At 55.5% G+C, this 20,500-nt stretch overlaps 2 protein-coding genes, 1 long non-coding RNA gene and 1 pseudogene across 5 annotated transcripts in view; 3 read left to right on the forward strand and 1 right to left on the reverse strand.

The window, feature by feature from the left end:
- On the forward strand, nucleotides 1-12,793 carry CLK2 (CDC like kinase 2). 2 transcript variants are annotated; one of them, XM_073323328.2, is made up of 13 exons: nucleotides 1-205; nucleotides 4,943-5,112; nucleotides 5,519-5,756; nucleotides 7,581-7,677; nucleotides 8,029-8,095; nucleotides 8,408-8,524; nucleotides 8,796-8,962; nucleotides 9,395-9,489; nucleotides 10,389-10,518; nucleotides 10,826-10,908; nucleotides 11,219-11,298; nucleotides 11,583-11,673; nucleotides 12,135-12,793. In XM_073323328.2, the coding sequence occupies exons 2-13, from the start codon at nucleotides 4,943-4,945 to the stop codon at nucleotides 12,315-12,317; spliced, it is 1,518 nt and encodes a 505-aa protein (XP_073179429.1). In that variant the 5' UTR covers nucleotides 1-205; the 3' UTR covers nucleotides 12,318-12,793. The 2 variants fall into 2 exon arrangements, with proteins under 2 accessions (XP_073179429.1, XP_073179430.1); XM_073323329.2 differs by having other exon boundaries at nucleotides 7,584-7,677.
- LOC140902821 (uncharacterized) lies at nucleotides 1,968-20,466 on the reverse strand. Its single transcript, XR_012156123.2, has 3 exons — nucleotides 16,788-20,466; nucleotides 13,932-14,048; nucleotides 1,968-13,518 (listed from the first exon to the last, which is right to left on the reverse strand). It is a non-coding gene; the product is annotated as an uncharacterized LOC140902821 (long non-coding RNA).
- On the forward strand, nucleotides 16,884-18,184 carry LOC140902820 (complexin-3-like; annotated as a pseudogene).
- SCAMP3 (secretory carrier membrane protein 3) overlaps nucleotides 19,418-20,500 on the forward strand; it is a 7,815-nt gene continuing 6,732 nt past the window's right edge. For both annotated transcript variants that reach the window (XM_073323330.2, XM_073323331.2), the window contains exon 1: nucleotides 19,418-19,570. In XM_073323330.2, the coding sequence (XP_073179431.1) occupies nucleotides 19,508-19,570 (63 nt within the window). In that variant the 5' untranslated portion in view covers nucleotides 19,418-19,507. The remainder of the gene's footprint in view (nucleotides 19,571-20,500) is intronic.

The raw sequence follows: 20,500 nt of genomic DNA on the forward strand, positions 1-20,500 counted from the left end.
CACCCCTCCCCGCGGACTCGGGAGCGCGCGCGGCCTGCTCGGAGGGGCCCCGAGCTGGAGGGAGCGGAGGCGGGCGCGGGCCCAGCGCGGGGCCCGGCGGGGAGCGCAGCCCGAGGAGCCGGAGCGGGGCCCGGATCCCCGGGGGCCCACGGCCGCCAACACGGACTTCCTGTGGGACAAGCGCACCGGGCTGGCGGCGAGGAGGGTGCGGGCCGGGCCTGGGCTCGCTGTGGGGGAGGGGCCGGGCGGGATATGGGGGGGCTGGCGTCTGATGGTTGGGGGCTCTGGCAGTTGGGGGGGTGTCAGGCCGGCGCGGGTCTGAGAGCTGAGGGGGGTCTGGCAGTTGAGGGGGTGCGGGAAGGAGGGGGGGGGTCTAGCAGCCCGGGGGGGGTCTGGCAGTTGAGGGGGTGCGGGAAGGAGGGGGGGTCTAGCAGCCCGGGGGGGCTGGCAGTTGAGGGGGTGCGGGAAGGAGGGGGGGTCTAGCAGCCCGGGGAGGGTCTGACAGTTGAGGGGGTGCGGGAAGGAGGGGGGGTCTAGCAGCCCGGGGGGGTCTGACAGTTGAGGGGGTGCGGGAAGGAGGGGGGGGTCTAGCAGCCCGAGGGGGTCTGACAGTTGAGGGGGTGCGGGAAGGAGGGGGGGTCTAGCAGCCCGGGGGGGTCTGACAGTTGAGGGGGTGCGGGAAGGAGGGGGGGTCTAGCAGCCCGGGGGGGTCTGGCAGTTGAGGGGGTGCGGGAAGGAGGGGGGGTCTAGCAGCCCGGGGGGGTCTGACAGTTGAGGGGGTGCGGGAAGGAGGGGGGGTCTAGCAGCCCGGGGGGGTCTGACAGTTGAGGGGGTGCGGGAAGGAGGGGGGGTCTAGCAGCCCGGGGGGGTCTGACAGTTGAGGGGGTGCGGGAAGGAGGGGGGGTCTAGCAGCCCGGGGGGGGTCTGACAGTTGAGGGGGTGCGGGAAGGAGGGGGGGTCTAGCAGCCCGGGGGGGTCTGACAGTTGAGGGGGTGCGGGAAGGAGGGGGGGTCTAGCAGCCCGGGGGGGGTCTGACAGTTGAGGGGGTGCGGGAAGATGGGGGGGTCTAGCAGCCCGAGGGGGTCTGACAGTTGAGGGGGTGCGGGAAGATGGGGGGGGTCTAGCAGCCCGAGGGGGTCTGACAGTTGAGGGGGTGCGGGAAGGAGGGGGGGGGTCTAGCAGCCCGGGGGGGTCTGACAGTTGAGGGGGTGCGGGAAGGAGGGGGGGTCTAGCAGCCCGGGGGGGTCTGACAGTTGAGGGGGTGCGGGAAGGAGGGGGGGTCTAGCAGCCCGGGGGGGTCTGACAGTTGAGGGGGTGCGGGAAGGAGGGGGGGGGTCTAGCAGCCCGGGGGGGTCTGACAGTTGAGGGGGTGCGGGAAGGAGGGGGGGGTCTAGCAGCCCGGGGGGGTCTGACAGTTGAGGGGGTGCGGGAAGGAGGAGGGGTCTAGCAGCCCGGGGGGGGTCTGACAGTTGAGGGGGTGTGGGAAGGAGGGGGGGGTCTAGCAGCCCGGGGGGGTCTGACAGTTGAGGGGGTGCGGGAAGGAGGGGGGGTCTAGCAGCCCAGGGGGGGTCTGACAGTTGAGGGGGTGCGGGAAGATGGGGGGGGTCTAGCAGCCCGGGGGGGGTCTGACAGTTGAGGGGGTGCGGGAAGGAGGGGGGGTCTAGCAGCCCGGGGAGGGTCTGACAGTTAAGGGGGTGCGGTAAGGAGGGGGGGTCTAGCAGCCCGGGGGGGGTCTGACAGATGAAGGGGGGTCTAGCAGCCCAGGGGGTGTCTGACAGTTGAGGGGGTGCGGGAAGATGCGGGGGGAGTCTGGCAGCTCTGCAGGGAGACTTGGGTGGTCGCCTCTAGCAGGCATTGCTGCTGTCGTCTTGCTGTCCCCAGACAGGAGTAGGTGCCTGTGTGGGTGATCGCTGGTGGGGAGAAGATGCTGGGGCCACATTTCTCCTTCTCCAGTGCCAGTGCTGAAAATATTGGGATCCCAGTGCTGGTGTCTCTAGGAGCAGCCCCCCTCCCCTGCTGGCTGCTCAGAGTTCATATGATCTGGGTCGCTCTGCAGCCTGATCCAGTGAAGGGCTTCCAGGACCAGGTGGAGCACTGAGCAGAGCTCACTGGTGCCGGGGAGCAGGGCTCGGGGGTGGGATCAGAGCAGAGGTCTGGGAGCCAGGAGTGGAGGGTTCTAGTTCTAGCTCTCACTTGTTTTGTGCCCTAGGCAATCTCCTTCCCTTGTACCTCAGTTTCTCTGTCTAGATGGGAATCATGACATTTTCCTGTCTTCCAGGGTATCTGGATTAATTCAGTGGTGTCTGGAAAGTCCAGTATAAATGCTCACACTGGTGGCCTTGATCCCTGGAGGGACCACGATCAGCAGCAGCTGGTTGCTGTTTCCATTTCAGTCTCTGGTGGTTTTTATAACTGGACAGTGAGTGGGAATATGATGTGCTAGCTCAGAATTGGTATTGGTTCCTGAGAGTGGCACCCCTTTTACAGCTTCTGCTGGCTGCTGCCCAGTTAAGACATTTCATCCCTTCCCCCCTCCTCTCCCATGCTCCAGTTTCCCTATCTGTGAAATGGAGATGATTATTGCCTGCATTTGAGGGGTGGGGGACATGTGAGATTGAATTAGCAAATATTTGTGAGGTACTTTGAGAGCCAGTGAGCAAAGAAGGCATCAGGGAAGTGCACACTGTTAGCATTTTAATTGGCCTACCCTGGGAATGTGTCTGCATGCCCAAAGGGGCATGTGATTGCCTTGCAGTGCAAGTCCTATGGGAACTGTTCACAAGACCTGCTTGCTGCTGTATTGCACACCAATATCCCGAGAAGTTCCCCTTAGAGTTTGCCTGCTTCCACTAGGCATTTGGGCCAGATGCCAGCAGCACCCGGAGCTCTGATTCGCCTGCCTCCTTCCTCTCCCAGGTGGAGACTGCTTTCCTGGGTCTTGGAAGGGGCAGGGCTCCAGAGTATGCTGGCTGTCAGTGTGCTCATTAGGAAATGAAGGACTGATTGGGGGTGGAACGTACAGATGCTGCCACTGGAATTGCAGTGGCCAAAACCTCTTCCCTTGGGGATGGGGAGTAGTACAGACCCTTCTGTTGGGAAAAGGCACTCTGCTAAGGAGAGAGCAGCATGGATCCTGCCACCAGAGGGTCTATGTGTACCAGCCTAGGGGTCTGCTCCAGCACAGAGGTCCTTTGATACACTTGGGTAGTCGTCTTCCCCCCCATCCAGTTCAGAGACATGAGTGAGCAGCCCAGGCATCCTCACCTTTCCTTGTTTGGAAAGTTTCCTTCTACTGTTGAATTCAGCTGATAGAATCAAGCTCACTTGATGGGAGCAAAGTGTTTGGCCATGTTGGTATGGAGCTGGCTAGTCCTGGCCCTGCTCCTCTGAGGACATGACTGTGATCTTGCCCTGGGTGACCAGAACTTCACACCCTCTGCCCAGAACCAAGAAAAACCTGTGAGTCCCAGACTTGCTTGTATTCTTCAACTGTTCCAGCCTGCAGCACCTGGACCCCTCAGTGACATGTCCCTGGGGCTTTGTCCCTTCCACAGAACACTGAGGGGCTCAGTGAGTTCCTGTAACTTTTGCAACCCATCCCTGTGCAGGCCGAATTTGAGAGAGCCCCCTCCAGCTGCACCATGAAGCTCACCCTGAGCTGCCTTTACTCAGAGAGGCTCTGACTGGAGATAGTAGGAGAGGCTGGGGGTGTTTTTGATGAACTCTCCATTGATGTAGAGCTGAGACCAGAGGCTGGGCTTAACTTCCTGGGGCTGCTGGTGCCATGTGCTGGATAAATGGGTGTAGGCCCAGAATGGAAACTGTTGGAATCTGAGAGGGAGAGGCCTGTACATTGTGTGTTTCTCTGAATTCTGCTGGACAAAAGCAATGTCCTCTTCCCTGCATGGCATTTAATTGAGCCCTGCTGTCAGCATCTGTTCTTGGGGGGGGGGGGGGTGAGATGGAAGGGAAATGTAAATGAGGAAACAAATGGACCAAAGTGAGAACAGATCTAGGGGGATGTTCATGTCCCATATAGAGTGAACCTTCTCCATCCTTGCTCCCCCACATCTTGCGCTGGGCCAAGTTCATCTCTGCCCTTGACCCGCTGCAGTAACACCCTGCAGTCTGCCTCTCCCATGTAGCATGCTCAGAACACTGTTGACAGTTTTGCCTTCCCCTGTCGCTGCTCCATCGGTGTATCACCCAACTGAGTCTGCACTGGCTTCTCTTCAGAGCTCTCTATTGCTGCCCTTGTCCTTGTCCCCTCTGCCCAGTGCTGCTCTGCAGTCTCCCATAACCATGTGAAGTGGTGTCCCCATGTGCACACACGGCACAATCCGCCCCTCAGAGCTGGTCAGAAAAACAAGATTTCAGTACAAAATGGGTTGCAGGGTGAATTGAGATGTTTTCAGAGACCAGCCAGCTTCTTTCCTGCCTCTCTCTCTCCTGGGGCCCTGCTGGCCCTGTAATGCATTCAGATCACACTCTGTGTCGTACTTACCCAGGAGCCCTTTAGGGCAGAGAGCTCTCTGGCAACTAAGTCTGGAGCTGGAGTCTTCATCCCAGTTCAGCGTGTGGTCCAACAGCCCTTAGCACAGTCCAGACATAGCCCCAGTCAGGCAGGGCTTGTGCTTGTGTTCGCAGCAGCTGGTGTTGCTGTCTTCGGGCTGGATGGGTCTCTGGGAGGTGTCCTGTGGCAGCAGCTAGCCTGGTGAAATGGTAGCTCCTGTACTGCTTACTGAGATGGGCCTGCCTGGGGGGGTCCTGTCGCCTCTTCCAAAAGGGCATGTGGGGAGGTTGGTTTCTGACCCATTGCTCTTTTGGACAATTTCTCATTCTTGCTGCTCCGTGTGATGCTCGTTTGGGGTCGGTTCCACTTGGGCTTTCTCTGCTGCCAGGCACCCTGGGGGTCACCTGCTGGTTCTGCCCTCTCATCTAGATGCCTCACTCCAGAAGGTACCGCTCGTCGGAGCGCAGCAGCCGAGGCAGCTATCACGAGCGCTACAGAAGTCGCAAGCACAAGAGACGGCGGACGCGGTCCCGGTCAAGCAGCAGTGAGCGTGACCGGCGGCACCGGCGGGAAGACAGTTACCACGTTCGCTCAAGGAGGTGAGTGCTGGGGCCAGGCTGGGACCTGGCTGCATCCCTGTAACTGCACTGAAGGCAGCTGCAGTCAGCTCAGTTTCTGCCAGCCAGGTGGCCTGGCAAGTTGGCAAGACTGCCCTGGTACCCCAGTTTGGAGGAAAGACTGACCAGCTGTCCCCTGCCAGTCACTCGGGGGGGAAGTGCACTGAAGCCAGGAAGGATAGGATGGTGTCTGGAGGATTATTGCCAATGGGGCTGTGGGGAGAGCTGCTTTAGTCCTTCCTGGGGGAGCATGTGAGCAGTCACTAAAGCCTGAACTCAGGAAAGCCCCAAACCCTTCATCTGCTCAGACAGAGCTGGGGCTTGCTGCTGCCGCTGCTTTCCAACTGGGCCCCAATCATGTTCCAATTACTCTGCTTCCCCACCCCAGCTACGACGACCACTCTTCAGACAGGAGAGCCTATGACAGGCGCTACTGTGAAAGCTACAGGCGGAATGACTACAGCCGTGAACGCGGGGAAGCCTACTACGAAGCTGAGTACCGCCACTCTTATGAGTACCGGCGCTCCCGGGACCATGACGGCAGCTACCGGAGCTGCAAAAGCAGCCGGCGTAATAAGCACAGGCGGAGACGGCGCCGCAGCCGGTCCTTTAGCCGCTCCTCATCGGTGAGTACCCTGCCACTCCAGATCTTTCCCTGTAACCTTTCTCTCCCAGGTTGTGCGCTTGGTAAGTAGGACACTCACTTACTTTTTTACGCAGTCTCAGACTCAGCTTGTGAAATGCATAGAAAAACCTAGTGCAGGCAGCTGCTCCCGTCCGCCGTCCTGATGCGCCAGTGCAGTGGCTGCCCTGAGCCTGATGGGCCCAGGCAGCTTTCAAGCACCTCCTGGGTTACTCACCCTCTAGTAGGAGAAGCCAGGAGAGGGGCTGTGTGCCCCACGGGGCCCAGCGCACCCCATGTGGGTCTGTGCAGCCCCCACCTCTTGTTTCCCTGGTGGTGACGCTGTGACTGTCGTTCCCAACTCCTGTACCCCCAGTAGGGTGCTGCTGCTGTTGTTGTTGTGTGTGGTGGTTGTATCACAGTACTGCTTAGGGGCCACAACTAAGCAGCGGGGTCTCTGTGCTGGGCAGCATGGAAGTGATAAAATGGTCCCTGCCTCACAGAGCTCAGTATCGCTGTGACTGAAGGACTGGCCCCTGCAGCCCCCAGTGCCTGGCATCCCCACTGGCGTGGTGCTGTGGCAGGAGGCCTGGTCCCTGGGGGGGCTCAGCTCTTGTGTCTGCAAAGAGCCGTCCCTTGGCTTCTGTTGGGTGGGCCCTGGCTATTTAAGATGTTGTGCAAGGGGCTCTGGCAAAACAGTTTGGCATGTGGACCAATCAGTTCAGATGGAGGCAGCAGGCTCTTTCCAGCGTAGGGTCCCCAGCCTTCTTCCTCTTGCCTACGCTGCTGCTTGCATTCCGTTTTCTTTAGGCCCAAGATACTCTGTCTCCACTTGGTGTCCTGGCTGCATGTTCAGGGCTGTTCCAGGACTAGGATGGGAGTCCTGGGCTGGAGATGGGGCCCCCAGGCTGCTGGCTCTTTACTCCCAAGTGTGGGGTTACTTAGCTGAAGAAGAACTGAAACCAGGAACTCTCTCTCCTCTGGTGCAAGTTTCTCATCTGACCTCGTCCCAGGCTGTGCCCATTCCACTTTGTGCTCCTTTTCTCTGTGGGTTAGCCCCTCCAGGACCAGTTCTGTGAGGGAAGGGCAGATGAAGAGGTCTGTGATCTGCCTCTGGGGCTGTTACTCACAAGGTCTGTGTGTGGTTCTGGATGCAGCGTTGTGCTGTGTAAACCTCTTAATTCTTCCTTCTGTGTTGGGGTGGGGAAGGCTGTTCTGGGGGGCTGTTGGAAAAGGGTGGGGATGTCTGTGCAGGGGCAGCTTGGCCCTTTGCTTGTGATGGATTTCCTAGCACGCTGTCTGCCACTGCCTTTCCTTGGTGGCTGATGTGGGGCTGTTGTGAGCCCCTCCTTGTGGTCACTGAACACTTGGGTGGCAACCGTGTGCTCTCTTGGCATTGATCCAGGACCTGAATATCAGCATTGCTCCCCTCCAAAGCCCCAGAAGAGTGAGAGCAGCTGGCCCCCTCACACTACCCCTTTCCCTCCGCTAGCCCCTGTTCTGGTCTTCGCTCTTGCACTGGTTCGGGTGGGGCTGTTTGTAGGTTTTTTCTTTTTTTCTTTTTTTTTCCTTTTTTTGCTACAAAGAAAAGCAAACTGTTTTTTTCTTTTCTGAGCTAGTGTGTTGTATCTTGACATGTTCCCTTGCAATATCCCTATCGTTATATATTCCTCTGTGCCGTATGAATTGGCTGGGAATCTCCTCCTGCAACCCCTCCTCAAACAACCATGTGAATTTCCAAACCAACCAATGCGTGACGCTGGCTGCTGCGCTGGTTTGAAAATCTGATTGGCTGGTGAATGATGAATTCCCTGTCTGCCTGGGCCAGCAGCGGAGTCGACAGAGCAGCAGAAGGGCCAAGAGTGTGGAGGACGACGACGAGGGGCATCTGATCTATCGCGTCGGCGACTGGCTACAGGAAAGATGTACAGCCGAATCGTAACATAATTTAGCTCTCTAGTTAAGCTCCCATCGCAGTCGCAGATCTGTCTTATCTTTCTGTTCTGTTTTATTTTCATTGTTTTTAAAGAGAAACCCCCTTCCCTCCCTCCTCCCCTTTCGTTAAAGATATTAATTTTCTATTTTACATTGTTACCAAAATACCAGGGAACTAGGGAAGTTGCCTTGTGCAGCCGGTGTCAGCATTCTGCTGCACTGGTGTCTCAAGCTGTGTGCAGGCTAGGTGTTGCAATGCATTCTCCTCTGCCTTGTGTATGCGCTGCACCCAGGTCCTGCTCACTCCCTCATGTCGCCTTCTCTCTCTCTCTCCCTCTCAGATGAGATTATTAGCACCTTAGGGGAAGGCACGTTTGGCAGAGTGGTGCAGTGTGTGGATCACCGGAGGTAAGTGTGCTGACTGGGCTCGCGTGGTGGGCGGGTAACCAGTTGAACTTGTGTGTAAAGGCTGGAGCTTTTGCGGGGAGATGAGCCCTCTCCCTCCTGGATTCCAGTTCAAATCCAGTATGGATCAGTAGGGACCTAGTGCTGATCCCATATGGTATGGGATATAATGGTGGGTCTTATAAACCCACCATCTCAGCCTGCACTGTCCAGCCAACCAAAGTCTCTGCTGGACCTGGCTAATCCATGACACCCCTTCCACCAGGCGCGGGCTCAGCTCTGCAGTGACCTTGCTTTCTTCCTGCCTCTCCCCAGGGGGGGTGCACGCGTTGCCCTAAAAATCATAAAAAACGTGGAGAAGTATAAAGAGGCTGCTCGGCTGGAGATCAACGTGTTGGAGAAAGTCAATGAGAAGGATCCAGAGAATAAGAAGTGAGTGTCCTACTGTGGTGGAGCCAGGGAGGCAGTGTCATCCTAGCTCCTATGCCTTCCAGCTGCTAGGGAGCCGCCTGGCAGCCCATGGCAGGGTGTGGGGAGGCAGTGCCATCCCAGCCTGCCACACTGGGGTCCTGAGTCCATTGTTCAAAGTATGGTAGGGTTGGGGTCAGTCTTGGCTGCTCTGTGGAGACGCCCAGCCCTGTCGGGGGGTGGGGAATGGCCAGGGAGGACTAGGACTGTCTCTAACAGAAGTGTCTCCTCTCAGCCTATGTGTGCAGATGTTTGACTGGTTCGATTACCATGGCCACATGTGCATCTCCTTTGAGCTGCTGGGGCTCAGCACCTTTGACTTTCTGAAGGACAACAACTATTTGCCCTATCCCATCCACCAAGTGCGGCATATGGCCTACCAGGTGTGCCAGGCTGTGAAATGTGAGTGGCAGCCGCTCCTCTCCCTGACAGGATGGGGCGGGAGGATCTTTGGGCCCCACCAGTGCCAGCTTTGCATCTGATAGGCCCAGGGCACTCCATCACTGAAAGGGGCTCCCTTTTGCAGATTCCAAGGCCAAGCCCTTCCTGCCTATTAGGAGAAGGAAAATGGTGTATTGGGGTGAACCCACACTCCTTTACCCGTCTCTGCAAGAGTAGTAATCATGTGGGATAGGGACAGACGGGTGCCACAGATCTGGGTACCCTCTCCTCCTGTGTCCCACAGCTCTGTGTGGAGCCCATCAGCTCCAGTCCCCCCATCCTAAGCTGGAGCAGCGTCTGACAACGTAAACCACATTCACTGACCACTGCAAACTGGTGTCGGTGTCAGCTGGGTTTAATGGACTCTGACTCTGATCATGTTTTCCTCCCCAGTTTTGCATGACAATAAACTCACTCACACGGACCTCAAACCCGAGAACATCCTCTTCGTGAACTCGGATTATGAACTCACCTATAACCTGGAAAAGGTAAAGGAGCTGCCCTCGCCTTAAGGGCCTCCTGTGAGGTGTTCTGGTGTTCCGGATAAGAAAGGGTAGGGGGGACCTGTTTTCCTGGTGGGAGCACTTGGAGCTGGATTGGGAGGAGCACTAGTGAATTGTGCTGTAGAGATAACATGATTTTGGTAATTAATTGATCTTTAAATATTCATGGTAAATAGGCCTAATGGCCTGTGATGGGATGTTAGATGGGGTTGGATCTGAGTTACCCAGGAAAGAATTTTCTGTAGTATCTGGCTGGTGAATCTTGCCCATATGCTCAGGGTTTAGCTGATCGCCATATTTGGGGTTGGGAAGGAATTTTCCTCCAGGGCAGACTGGCAGAGGCCCTGGAGGTTTTTTGCCTTCCTCTGTAGCATGGGGCACGGGTCACTTGCTGGAGGATTCTCTGCTCCTTGAAGTCTTTAAACCACGATTTGAGGACTTCAATAGCTCAGACATAGGTGAGAGGTTTTTCGCAGGAGAGGGTAGGTGAGATTCTGTGGCCTGCGTTGTGCAGGAGGTCAGACAAGATGATCATAATGGTCCCTTCTGACCTTAGAATCTATGAACGATTCTGCAGTGGTGTTCTCCTGCCCCGGGAGGTGGATGTGATGGGACTGATAGGGTTCCTGTGTCTGTTCAGGGCCTAGTTATCACATGAGTTGCCTGCATCTTCTGTAAACAGACAGCAGTGGCCTCAGGGTGCTCCAAGAGCTGGTGAGAGCAGCCTTGGCACTTGTGGGTGGGCAGGAGTGGAAGGACAAGTGCCAGGCCTAACAATGCTCCTCCAGAGCGATCCATTTCTGTGATGCCCTGCTGTGCAAGGGGCTGAGGCCGCTTGGTGAAACTCCTGTGTAACTGGTGCTTTCTCTGTCCCTCTCTCCAAGAAGCGAGATGAGCGGAGTGTGAAGAACACGGCCATCAGGGTGGTTGATTTTGGCAGTGCAACGTTTGATCATGAGCATCACAGCACCATTGTCTCCACCAGGCACTACCGAGCCCCAGAGGTCATACTGGGTAGGTACTGCTGGCTCTGCACGCTGGGCTGCAGGATGCTGGCCCCTGAGTTTCCAGGGATCACACTGAGTAGGCACCATGGGCTCTGCCTGCTGAGCTGGGGGCTGTTTGCCCCCCTGCCATGCCATTTTTCTGGAAATGCCAGCAGATGCACAGCTCAGAGCACTGGCTTCAGTACAGGCTGTGAGCATGCCGAGTGTCAGTCAAGGCAAAAATTTCCTTTGGCAGCAGCTTATAGAACAGGATGTTTGCAGATCTTGTGCAGTGACTGCTCTTTCCCTCTGGTAATAACCCCTCTGTTTCTTAGAACTCGGCTGGACCCAGCCCTGTGATGTGTGGAGCATCGGCTGCATTGTCTTCGAGTACTATGTGGGCTTCACCCTGTTCCAGGTGAGACTCACGTCCTTGCTCCACAGCCAGCTTCAAGCTGATGGAGGCAAATCCTGGTAGTCTCCCACTATTGTTTTGGGACATCCAAGCCTGGGAGTGGGTTCTCCCTATCATTGGTGTCTTCTGGCGCTGTAGTCAGCGATGCGCTGGGCACTGGCTGGCAGGCAGGAACCACACTCATTCTGTGGCTGCAGCAAGAGGTTGAGACATCCTAACATCAGTGAGCTGGACAATCCGCAGAGCTGTGCAGGAGTCCGAGTCTGCTTCATGCCATCCCTTTTTGAGCTGGGCCAATCTGTCTCTCTTTCAGACTCATGACAACCGGGAGCATCTGGCCATGATGGAGAGGATCCTGGGTCCGATTCCTTCCCGGATGATCCGAAAGACCAGGTGAGAGAGACTGGTGGGATGCTGCAGGACCTGCCATTTGCTCTCCTTGCCTCGTTTCCCTGTGGTGGTTCCTGATGATGCAGGGCTTGGGCTCAGGGGTTGCTTACTGAATCGATTCTGTTTACAGTGCTGTTCCAGAGTAGAGTGGCCGAGCGTGCTTGTGACCCCCGCCCCATAGAATCTGGGTGGCTGAGTCTCTATGGAGGCAGGGGGTCTCCACACCAGCTCCACCATTGCTCAGTCCCTTCTGCTGTAACCTCCTATGTCACCTCTTACTCTGGCAGAAAGCAGAAATATTTCTACCATGGTCGTCTGGACTGGGACGAGAACACCTCTGCTGGCCGCTATGTCCGTGAGAACTGCAAACCACTGCGGGTAAGGCAGGTGCTCCCAGCTGGGGCACCCCTCCCTTCCCGTGAGAACTCTTAATGCCTGCCACAGCTCCTGAGAATTTGGACTCTGTGTAGCCAGCAGAGCTGTGAACATGGCCTGCTGGGAGCCACTGAAAGGCTCTGTCCACATGGCTTCTTGATGGAACCTGGAACTGAGTTAGAGACTGAGACTGGAAATGGAAAAGGCAGTGATGGGAGCTTAGCCAGAAGACTGGGAAGGGAGGTTGGGACTAAGAAGCCCTGGGGGAGGTGCCTGTGAAGGAGAAATGAGAACTGGACAACATATGCTCATTAGAATGCTCCACAACTTTGGAGCCTTCTAGGTCCCGAGCCCTAACTGGGCTCTTTGCCCCGGAAGTGTATTGGGAGCTCCCAGTTGCGTTGCAGCGAGAGTGGCGGGCCATGCTTTGTCTTCCCCCTGACTTCTCCCCCTCATCTCCCCAGAGATACCTGACCTCTGAGGCTGAGGACCACCACCATCTCTTCGACCTCATCGAGAGCATGCTGGAGTATGAACCGTCAAAGCGCATCACTCTGGCCGAGGCACTGAAACACCCATTCTTTGACATGCTGAAAACAGAGCCAAGCACAAAAGTGTGGGACTCTAGCCGAGACATCAGCCGGTGACGCTGCTGGTGCCCAGTCTTTCCTCAGATTCTAGCCCCTGTGGAGGCCTGTGTTATTTCTATTCGGACACTTGGTGCTTTTTTTATACAAAAAACCCCCCCAAACAAAATCCCCTAAATCTTTTTGTTACCATGTAAAGCTGTTAATATGTGAGATAGTGTAAATACCTGAATCTATATCTGCCTTTGAGCTCCATGGACCCAAGCCCCTGCTGCTGTCATTACTCCTAGGGAAGGGGCCTCCTACGTCCATGCTGTGAATACCATTGTTCATGTGTTGCTTTGTCTCCTGTTCTCTCTCCCTGCCCTCCCCAGGGCTCCTGGCTGTCTGTAGCTCATCCATTTCCTTGTAAGTTATGAAGCTGGTGGGGTCGCATGGGAATTATTTTTTGGATCAATGTCATAGCCCATCCCCGCACCAGAGTTTTATATGAATTTTGTACAGTCTTTGTGAAAATAAATATGAAGTCAGTTAAACTTCCTGGCCTTTCTCCCGGTCTGTGTCCAGACTATTGGGGCCCATCTTAGCATTTTCTGGTGCCCTGGGATTGAGGCGCTGCTTCCCCATCCCAGGAGATGGGGCATGTGGTGCATGTGACATTAGCCTAAATATGAACGTTAACCCCCAGATCTTTACTAATTCCCTGGAAATGGAGGCTCAGCTTCTGTCTTGTATTGGGTAGTAAATGTACCCTTGGTGGTTCTTTTGGGCACTGCTGCTGCAGAGGATGGAAGGGAGTCTTTGTCCCAGCAAGAAGATACTTGAGGGGACTGGATCCCTGTATTGGTATCTGCTCTGCTCGACCCATCTCCAGCTGTGAAACTCATTCCAATCTTGAATGCTTGACTGGTGCCCAAAAATGCACCTGCCAAGGGTTCCTCTTGGTGTGAGGGCTGCAGCAGGATCTGAGCTATAAGCCCTGATGCCTCAGTCCTGTTTCAGAGTTACTGCTGTGTAACTCTGATTCAATTAGAGGGTGAAGACCGGGCTGGGTACAGGGACAGCTCTACAGTTTTGCAGCCAGAACTCCTTCCTGAGGGTGAGCCGTTCCAAGCAGTGGGGCCATCTCCTGTCTGCATTCCTCTGATGGACTTCCTTTGCTCTTGTGCCTTCTGTAGCTGCCCTGTGTTACCTAGTAGCCTTGGCACCTCTGCAGAGGTCACTTCAGCAGGGCTCCTGGTCTTCCAGCCTGGCTTGTTGGCTGTAAGAGGATTGGAGAGGTCAGTTGATGTTCCAGGGGGCAGCAGACCATGTGCTGGCTCCTCTCTGGAAAAGCCTTATTATTTCAGGATTAGTGTTCTGTGGTGGGAAGGTGCTAAATATGAAATGCAGCCTGCTCTGGGGTGGGGCTGGCAGCCCGTTCCTTCTAAAACAGGAAGGACAGAGCGGACTTTAAGCCCGGGTTGCTTTGACAAATCCAGATTTTTAAAGTGTCCCAGGCTCATTAATGTCTGTGCCAAGTGAGCCTGAGTGTTTGAAGTCTTGCCAGAGCGTGTCACTCGCCCACAGGATGTATTGGTATTGACTGTATTAGTGATGGCTGTCAGGAAAACTCTTTAGGTGCACTGTAGCTATCCCTTTGCAGGCGGCCATCCCATCAGGAGCTTTTCTTACCCAAACTCAGTGTAGCCACCTCTTCAGCTGCTGAGCTATTCTCGCTGTTTCTCTCTGCTCTTTTACCAGCTGCACAGCAGGGACTGTTGTCTGAACTGGGCTATCTCCCACTGGAGCCTGCAGGGAAGTCACAAACATAGTGGAATCTTCATGTTAGTTCTTGGTTAAATGTTTGGCAGGGAAAGTCTCCTAGGGGGCTGGGGAGAGAGACAGAACAGATGCGTGAGGAGCCCTCATGTAGGGTGCTTTGCTAATGTACCATCTGGCTATGACAGACTGTGTCCTAGCCTAGCGCCCTGTCATCACTCAGAAGGATAAAGGAAAAGCTCAGTTTCACCTGGAGTTAGTGAGACCTGAGACTTGGGTGAGGGATGAGGTGACATTGAGTCATCTTTGTGTCCTGATTCAAATTTAAGGCGCTTGGGCTGGGAGCATTAATCTGCCTCAAGCTGCTGGCTGAGCAGCACTGTTGATCACATTGCAGTGACACAGTGAGCATCCAGGATTGAGCACAGGAAAGCCTGACACCACTGTGCCGGTCGTCAGTGTCCAGCTGAGGGCAAGCAGGAGCTGGATCTGAGTGAGTAACCTGTCCCCTGTACCCAGCTTAGGTCTGGGAGAGAATCCCCATTTCCAGCCTGACCACTAGCCCTCAGCCTCCCGGGTAGCATCACAGCTAACTCCCTTTGCAGCTTGAGAGAGACAGGACCAGAGTTCTGCTCTGGACATTATGCACTAAGCTACCAAGCCCTGTGCTATCAGTCTGGCAACCTGGAGGTTAGGTGGGGAGTGGCTGCATTTGGGCCACACAGTCCTTATAGCTCCTCTCTTGCTCTCCTAGAGGATGGATGATAATCTGTGGCCACAAGGCAGGTGCAACTGCTGCCCAGGTACTGAATTCCTGGACCTGTGTCTGGCTCGGCATGCATGCCCTTTGTGCCCCATACAGCTGGCTCCCAGGATGCTGAGCAATCCCCTTGGCATATCAGGGCAGTTTAGTCACTCCACTTGCTGCTGTGTGTCTCCAGGTGATGTCTGAATGTGAAATGTTAGTGGAACCAGCTGCACTGAGGGTCCCTGTATCCTGATCTGAGCTGGCCAGGAGGTGCAAAGCCTCTGGAATTTGCCTATCTGTCTGTCTCTGTCATGCCAGAGATTCCCCCCAGATCAGCTTGGGACTGGGACATCCCTACAAATAGGGAGAATCCCTCCCCATTCCCTACATGGATTCATAGATTCCAAGACCAGAAGGAACCAATGTGATCATCTAGTCTAACCTCCTGAATAACACAGGCTGGAGAAATGCCCTCAAATAATTCCTAGAGCAGCTCTTTTCAAAAAAATCCAATCTTGATTTAAAAATTCAGTGATGGAAAATCTATCATGACTTGTTAAATTGTTCCAGTGGTTAATTACCCTCACGGTCAAACATTTACACCTCATTTCCAGTCTGAATTTGTCTAACTTCTACTTCCAGCCATTGGATCGTGTTATACCTTTCTCAGCAAGACTGAGGAATCCATTATCAAATATTTGTTCCGCATGTAGATACAACTGTAATCAAGTTGCCCCTTAACTTTCTTAGGCTAAACAGAATGAGCTCTTTAAGTCTATCACTATGTCATGTTTTCTAATCCTTATTCTTATGGCTCTTCTCTGAGCCCTCTCCAATTTATCAACATCCTTCTTGAATTGTGGGCACCAGAATTGGACACAGTATTCCATCAGCAGTCGCACCAATGCCAAAGAGAAGTTATTTTACCTCTCTCTTCCAACTTGAGAGTCCTCTGTTTATGTATCCCAGGCTTGCATTAGGTCTTTTGGCCACGGTGTCACATTAGGATTTCAAGTTCAACTAATTATCCCCCGGAACCCCCATGTTTTTTCAGAGTCACTGCTTTCCAGGATAGAGTTTTCCAATCTGTAAGTATAGACTAAGTTTTTTACTAGATGTATACATTTACATTTATCCGTATTAAAACACATACTGTTCGCACCCTGTTTACCAAGCAATCCAGATGGCTCTGAATCACTTGTACTTAAGCTACTGTTAATTAATTAATTCCTCTATTTGTTAGGACAAGATCTAATAAAGAATTCCTCCATATTGACTGCAACACTTTTTGAGATAGGAAATTATAGATAATATTTACAAATTTCAAGTTTGTTTTAGTACTGCCAGCATGAGATCTCCAGCATATTTCACTCAAATTTAAGTCCCCCATGATCCGTTTTTTTCCCTACACATCCTAGGAAGGTACATAAGGAGATGGTCATCCTGTTCTCTGGAATTGAGTGGTCTGTAGCAGACATCAACTAATACCCAATGTTGTGCTTTATCTGTTAGGACACTGAGCCATAAACATTCAAGATAATTTTCTTCTGAGTTATCAGAGAATCAGAAACAGGCAGTGCAATTTTTGGCATAGAGTGCCACTCTCTCTCTCCGTTTGCCCACTTGATCCTTCCTAAATAGTTTACAACCATTGATTTTAACATTCCAATCACACAAATGCAAATCATAAATGCAATTCCAATTATATCATTTGTTACCCAGGCTTCTAGGCAACTGTATAGGCAATTTAAGAATTTCCTCTCCCCATGTCCTTAGCTTCCTTGATTAATGTTGTTCTCAACATCTCGATTTCGTGCTGAGTGCTCATATCTTCCTTCTTTTTACCCTCCCCTTTTACTATTAGTTTACACCCTGCTTGAGGTGTCTGCCCAGCCTGTCCTTGAGGGGATTGGTACCCCTTCTGCCGAGGCGAAGGCCATCCAAACTATACATTGCCCTCTCCCCAGAAAAGGTGGACCAATGTTCCACGAAACTAAAATCCTTTACTCCATGCTACTTACTTAGCCTGCAATTCACTTCCAGAATCTTCTGCTTCCTGTTTTCCTTTGCTCGTGAGATAGGAACAATCTCAGAGAAAATTGCTGGATGATGTTCTTCCTTTTCAGCACGGGAGGTCTGTCTCTGCACCTTTCACAGCACTGACTGCTGCTGTCCTTGCTGCCTCTGCTCCAGCCTCTCTGCTCACCTCTTCTCTCCAACTCGCACCTATGGAATCTGTGGTGAAGTCTGCTTTCAGGGCCCCAGTGAAACAGCTGCAGTGCTGCATCTCTGCTGACTTCCCCGAGGATAAGGACTGCCAAGCGTTGGTAGGCTGCGTAAAGAGTCCAGCAGAACAGAACCAGAGGATCCAGGGCAAGAAGTAAGAGCAAATGCCCACCTCACCATACCCAGCTCAAAGAGATGTTTTAGGTCCTGCTTGGATCTGATGGGGGTCCCCCCACATGTTGAGGGAACCCCTTTAATGACAGGCCTGTCTGTATATCGTTATCTTCTGAGGGAGATGTCCCTGGGTGAGCACAGAGCATGGCCCAGACTCAGAGGGCTGCATAGGATGGTCAGTCCATGAGACAGTGTAGCTCTGTCCCAAGGTTCCTCCACCCCAGTGAAACCCATTATACCTACTACCCTGTTCCGATTGGGAGAAGCAGCTTGTTGACATAGTTCTAACTCAGAAGCAAATGGGACGTGGACTATGCTCAGAGAAAGGCTGAGCGTGCAGCCATCAGAACCCACATCAGAGAGAAGTACCAGCTTCCCAAGGTAAGGGGGAGCCAATTCAACAGGGCTGGGGAAGAGGAGACGTAGCTCCTCAGGGAAGCTTAGAGTTGGAGTCTGATTTTGCCTGCTGGGTTGCATCCATTGGTCAGGTTCTAGCCCATATGCTGCTGGGCAGACCCTGCTCCCAGCTCTGGGGCTGCTCACTTGCCCATGGAGTGCAGATAACTGCAAAATGCCCTACTTAATTTAGGAAGAGGAAAAACCTGTTTATATGGTAAGGCTGTGATGCTTCCTTAGGATCAAGTGACCTGTGATCCTGGATGGACAGTTGTGTTAGGGCAGGGCCCTGCTCATGGTACGGGCTGGGTGGCTCTACTTATGACTCCTCACACTTAACATCTTTCTCCTTTCCGTTTCCTCCTCAGAACAAGGTGGATAAGCAGCAGCTGGAGGCCATGGGGGGGAAGGTGAAAATGCTGCAGGCCCATGTGGCTGTGGTGAGGCCTCAGGGCACCCCTGACTCTGACTCATGCATCTCTGGCCTCAGCGCTATGGATCTCAGCTCCCTGAAAAAAACAAGAGAGCACGATGCCGTCCCTGTGGCTGGGGCTGCGCTGTCCTATCATGTGAACAAACCAGCAGCTGGGGCCCAATAGCCCAGTTTCTCTGCTCTGCTCCCTGCCCCTGTGGCTGTAAGAATTGCTGTTCTCACCCTCTTGGGATAACTATGGGTTGGTGGAGTTCAGGTGGGAGCTGGGTTGCTCCTCTGATGCAACCCTTGCTTCTATTCCATGAACCATCTCTTCCTTACTGTATGTTTTTGGAATCACTAGTGTGGAAGTGGGATCACTCTGGAAGTTGCAGGGTAAAGCCCTGAACTTCTTACTGCTTTGGCTCCTCTGAAAGAAGGATTCACGAGCTTGTACCAACCATGGTGAATTACAAGATACGGCACTTTGTGTTTGCACACACTCGTGAGCAGGGATTCTTGGGGCGTATTCAGGTCACTTGCACCAGGGCTGAACATTTTATAGCCCCTTTGTAGCTGTGTAAGATTTCAGCCTGCAGGCCAGGGGCTTGTGCTGGGTGCTTTCAGGAGGCAAGGCAAATCGCTGAGTCACACAATGCCTAATGAATCTGAGTCCAAGGCCCTGGTGTGCTCACCTAGGCTGGCTTGTGGGAACCACCCACCCTGGGGCAGTCCTGCCCTTAGTCCGTCGGCCACTGGAAGTTTACTCTGAGGTTACGTTCCTTGCTCTCCCGCTGCTGTAAATTCCTCTGGACCGCTCTGAATTAAGCGCACGCGCCTTCCCTTCGCAAATCCAGTGTCGTTTCCTGGCCCCCTCTTCAGGCTGTTGCTCGGCCTAGGGGGCCCAGCGGCCCCGGCCGGACCGAGCCCCGCGCTGGGGGAAGCCCTCCAAGGCCCCCTCCCGTAACGATGGGTCTGGGCTGGCCAGGCGCGGACTGGGCCCAGGCTGGGCGGCTTGACGGGCTGGGGCGCTGGCTGAAGCTGCCCCGGCCCTGCTCCGCGCCGGCCGCGACAGGCTGGGGGCAGGCGGGGCCCGGCTCACTGAGGGGGAAGGAAGACAAAATGGCACCGGCCGCCTGTCCTCCCCGCGGCCGGGTGTGTCACCCTGGAAACTACAGCTCCCAGCGTGCCTTGCGGACCAGGCGGGCCCGTGTGTCCCAGCATGCACAGGGACCCAGGATGACGGCGCCCTGGAGACGTTCCGGTCAGGCCGCGCGAGCTCAGGGGCTGGAGAAACTCCACATCCCAGCATGCAGCGCGGCGCTGGGAGGCTCCAGCCCTGCGCATGCGCACACGCAGCCGCCGCGCGTGATTATGCCTCACAGCCCTCTGGTGCGGGGCTCCCGCCCCGCAACGTGGGCAGCGCTGGTGACGTAGGTGGGCGGGCAGCCAATAAGCGTCGGTCGGGCAGGGGCCACGGACGCCGCCGAGTCGGACGGGGCCGGGGTCGCGGTCGCGCGGCCGGAGCCCGGCATGGCCCAGCACGGGGCGGGTAGCGCGGGGAACCCCTTCGGGGAGCCCGACAACCCCTTCCAGGTGCGCGGCGCGGGCTTGGGCCGGGGGGGCCGCAGGCTGGCCCCGGCCTGGCTGTGGCGGGGGCGGCAGCCCCGGGGCTTTCCTCCGGCAGCGCTTCCTGTCCCAATCTACGTCATCGGGCCCCAGGGGCAGCTTCCCGGGTCCGCCCTGAGCCCCGGGGAGCGGGCAGGCTCCCCGCAGCGGGCCGGGCCGGGCGGTGGCTCCCGGCCCCGGGGGCTGGACGCGCCGGAGAAGGACTTGCCCGGGTTCGCGGGGCGGGAGGCCGCACGCCCCGGTTCCCGGTGCGCCCCGGCCCGGTTCCCGGTGCGCCCCGGCCCTGAGGTTGCCCCCGCTCCGGCGCCCCGCAAGAGAGCGGGCGTCGGCCGCCTCGGGCCGCTGCGCTGTCTTCCTGCCTCCTGCCAGCAAAGCCCTTGGCGGCCGGTCGAGCCCTCCTGGGAATTCTGCTTCCGCGGCCGTCTGGGGAGCCCGTCTGGGGAGCCCGTCTGGGGAGCCCGTCTGGGGAGCCCGTCTGGGGCTGGGTGCCGTCCCCCCGTTTGTCTCCTGAAAACACTAGCTGAGCGAATTGTACCTCTCGTTCAGCCCTTCTGACTCCTGGACGGTCCCTTAGTGGGGTCCTGGGAGACCTGCTCCATGTGCTCGGTTGTGGGGTTTGCTCCCTCCTGCATGGGGGTGCCGTCGGACCAGCACTGCCCGCGCTGGCCTGAGCAGTTCTGTCTGTGCCCCAGTTCCTGGCTTCCGGAGCGTCCCCTTGGCTTGACTGCAGAGTAACAGCCGTGTTAGCCTGAGTAAACTTATGAGCAGCGCTGGCTGCAAGGGGCTGCGGAGAGCTGTAGGCGAGAGAGTGCCCTCCACATAGGGAGCGGCACGGCCTACAGGACGACGCTGCCCTGAGTCTTGGGAGCGGGGTGGCGTCTGTGGGAGCTGGGTGGG

The sequence above is a fragment of the Lepidochelys kempii genome, chromosome 24 (assembly GCF_965140285.1).
Source record: "Lepidochelys kempii isolate rLepKem1 chromosome 24, rLepKem1.hap1, whole genome shotgun sequence".
NCBI lineage: Eukaryota > Metazoa > Chordata > Testudines > Cheloniidae > Lepidochelys > Lepidochelys kempii.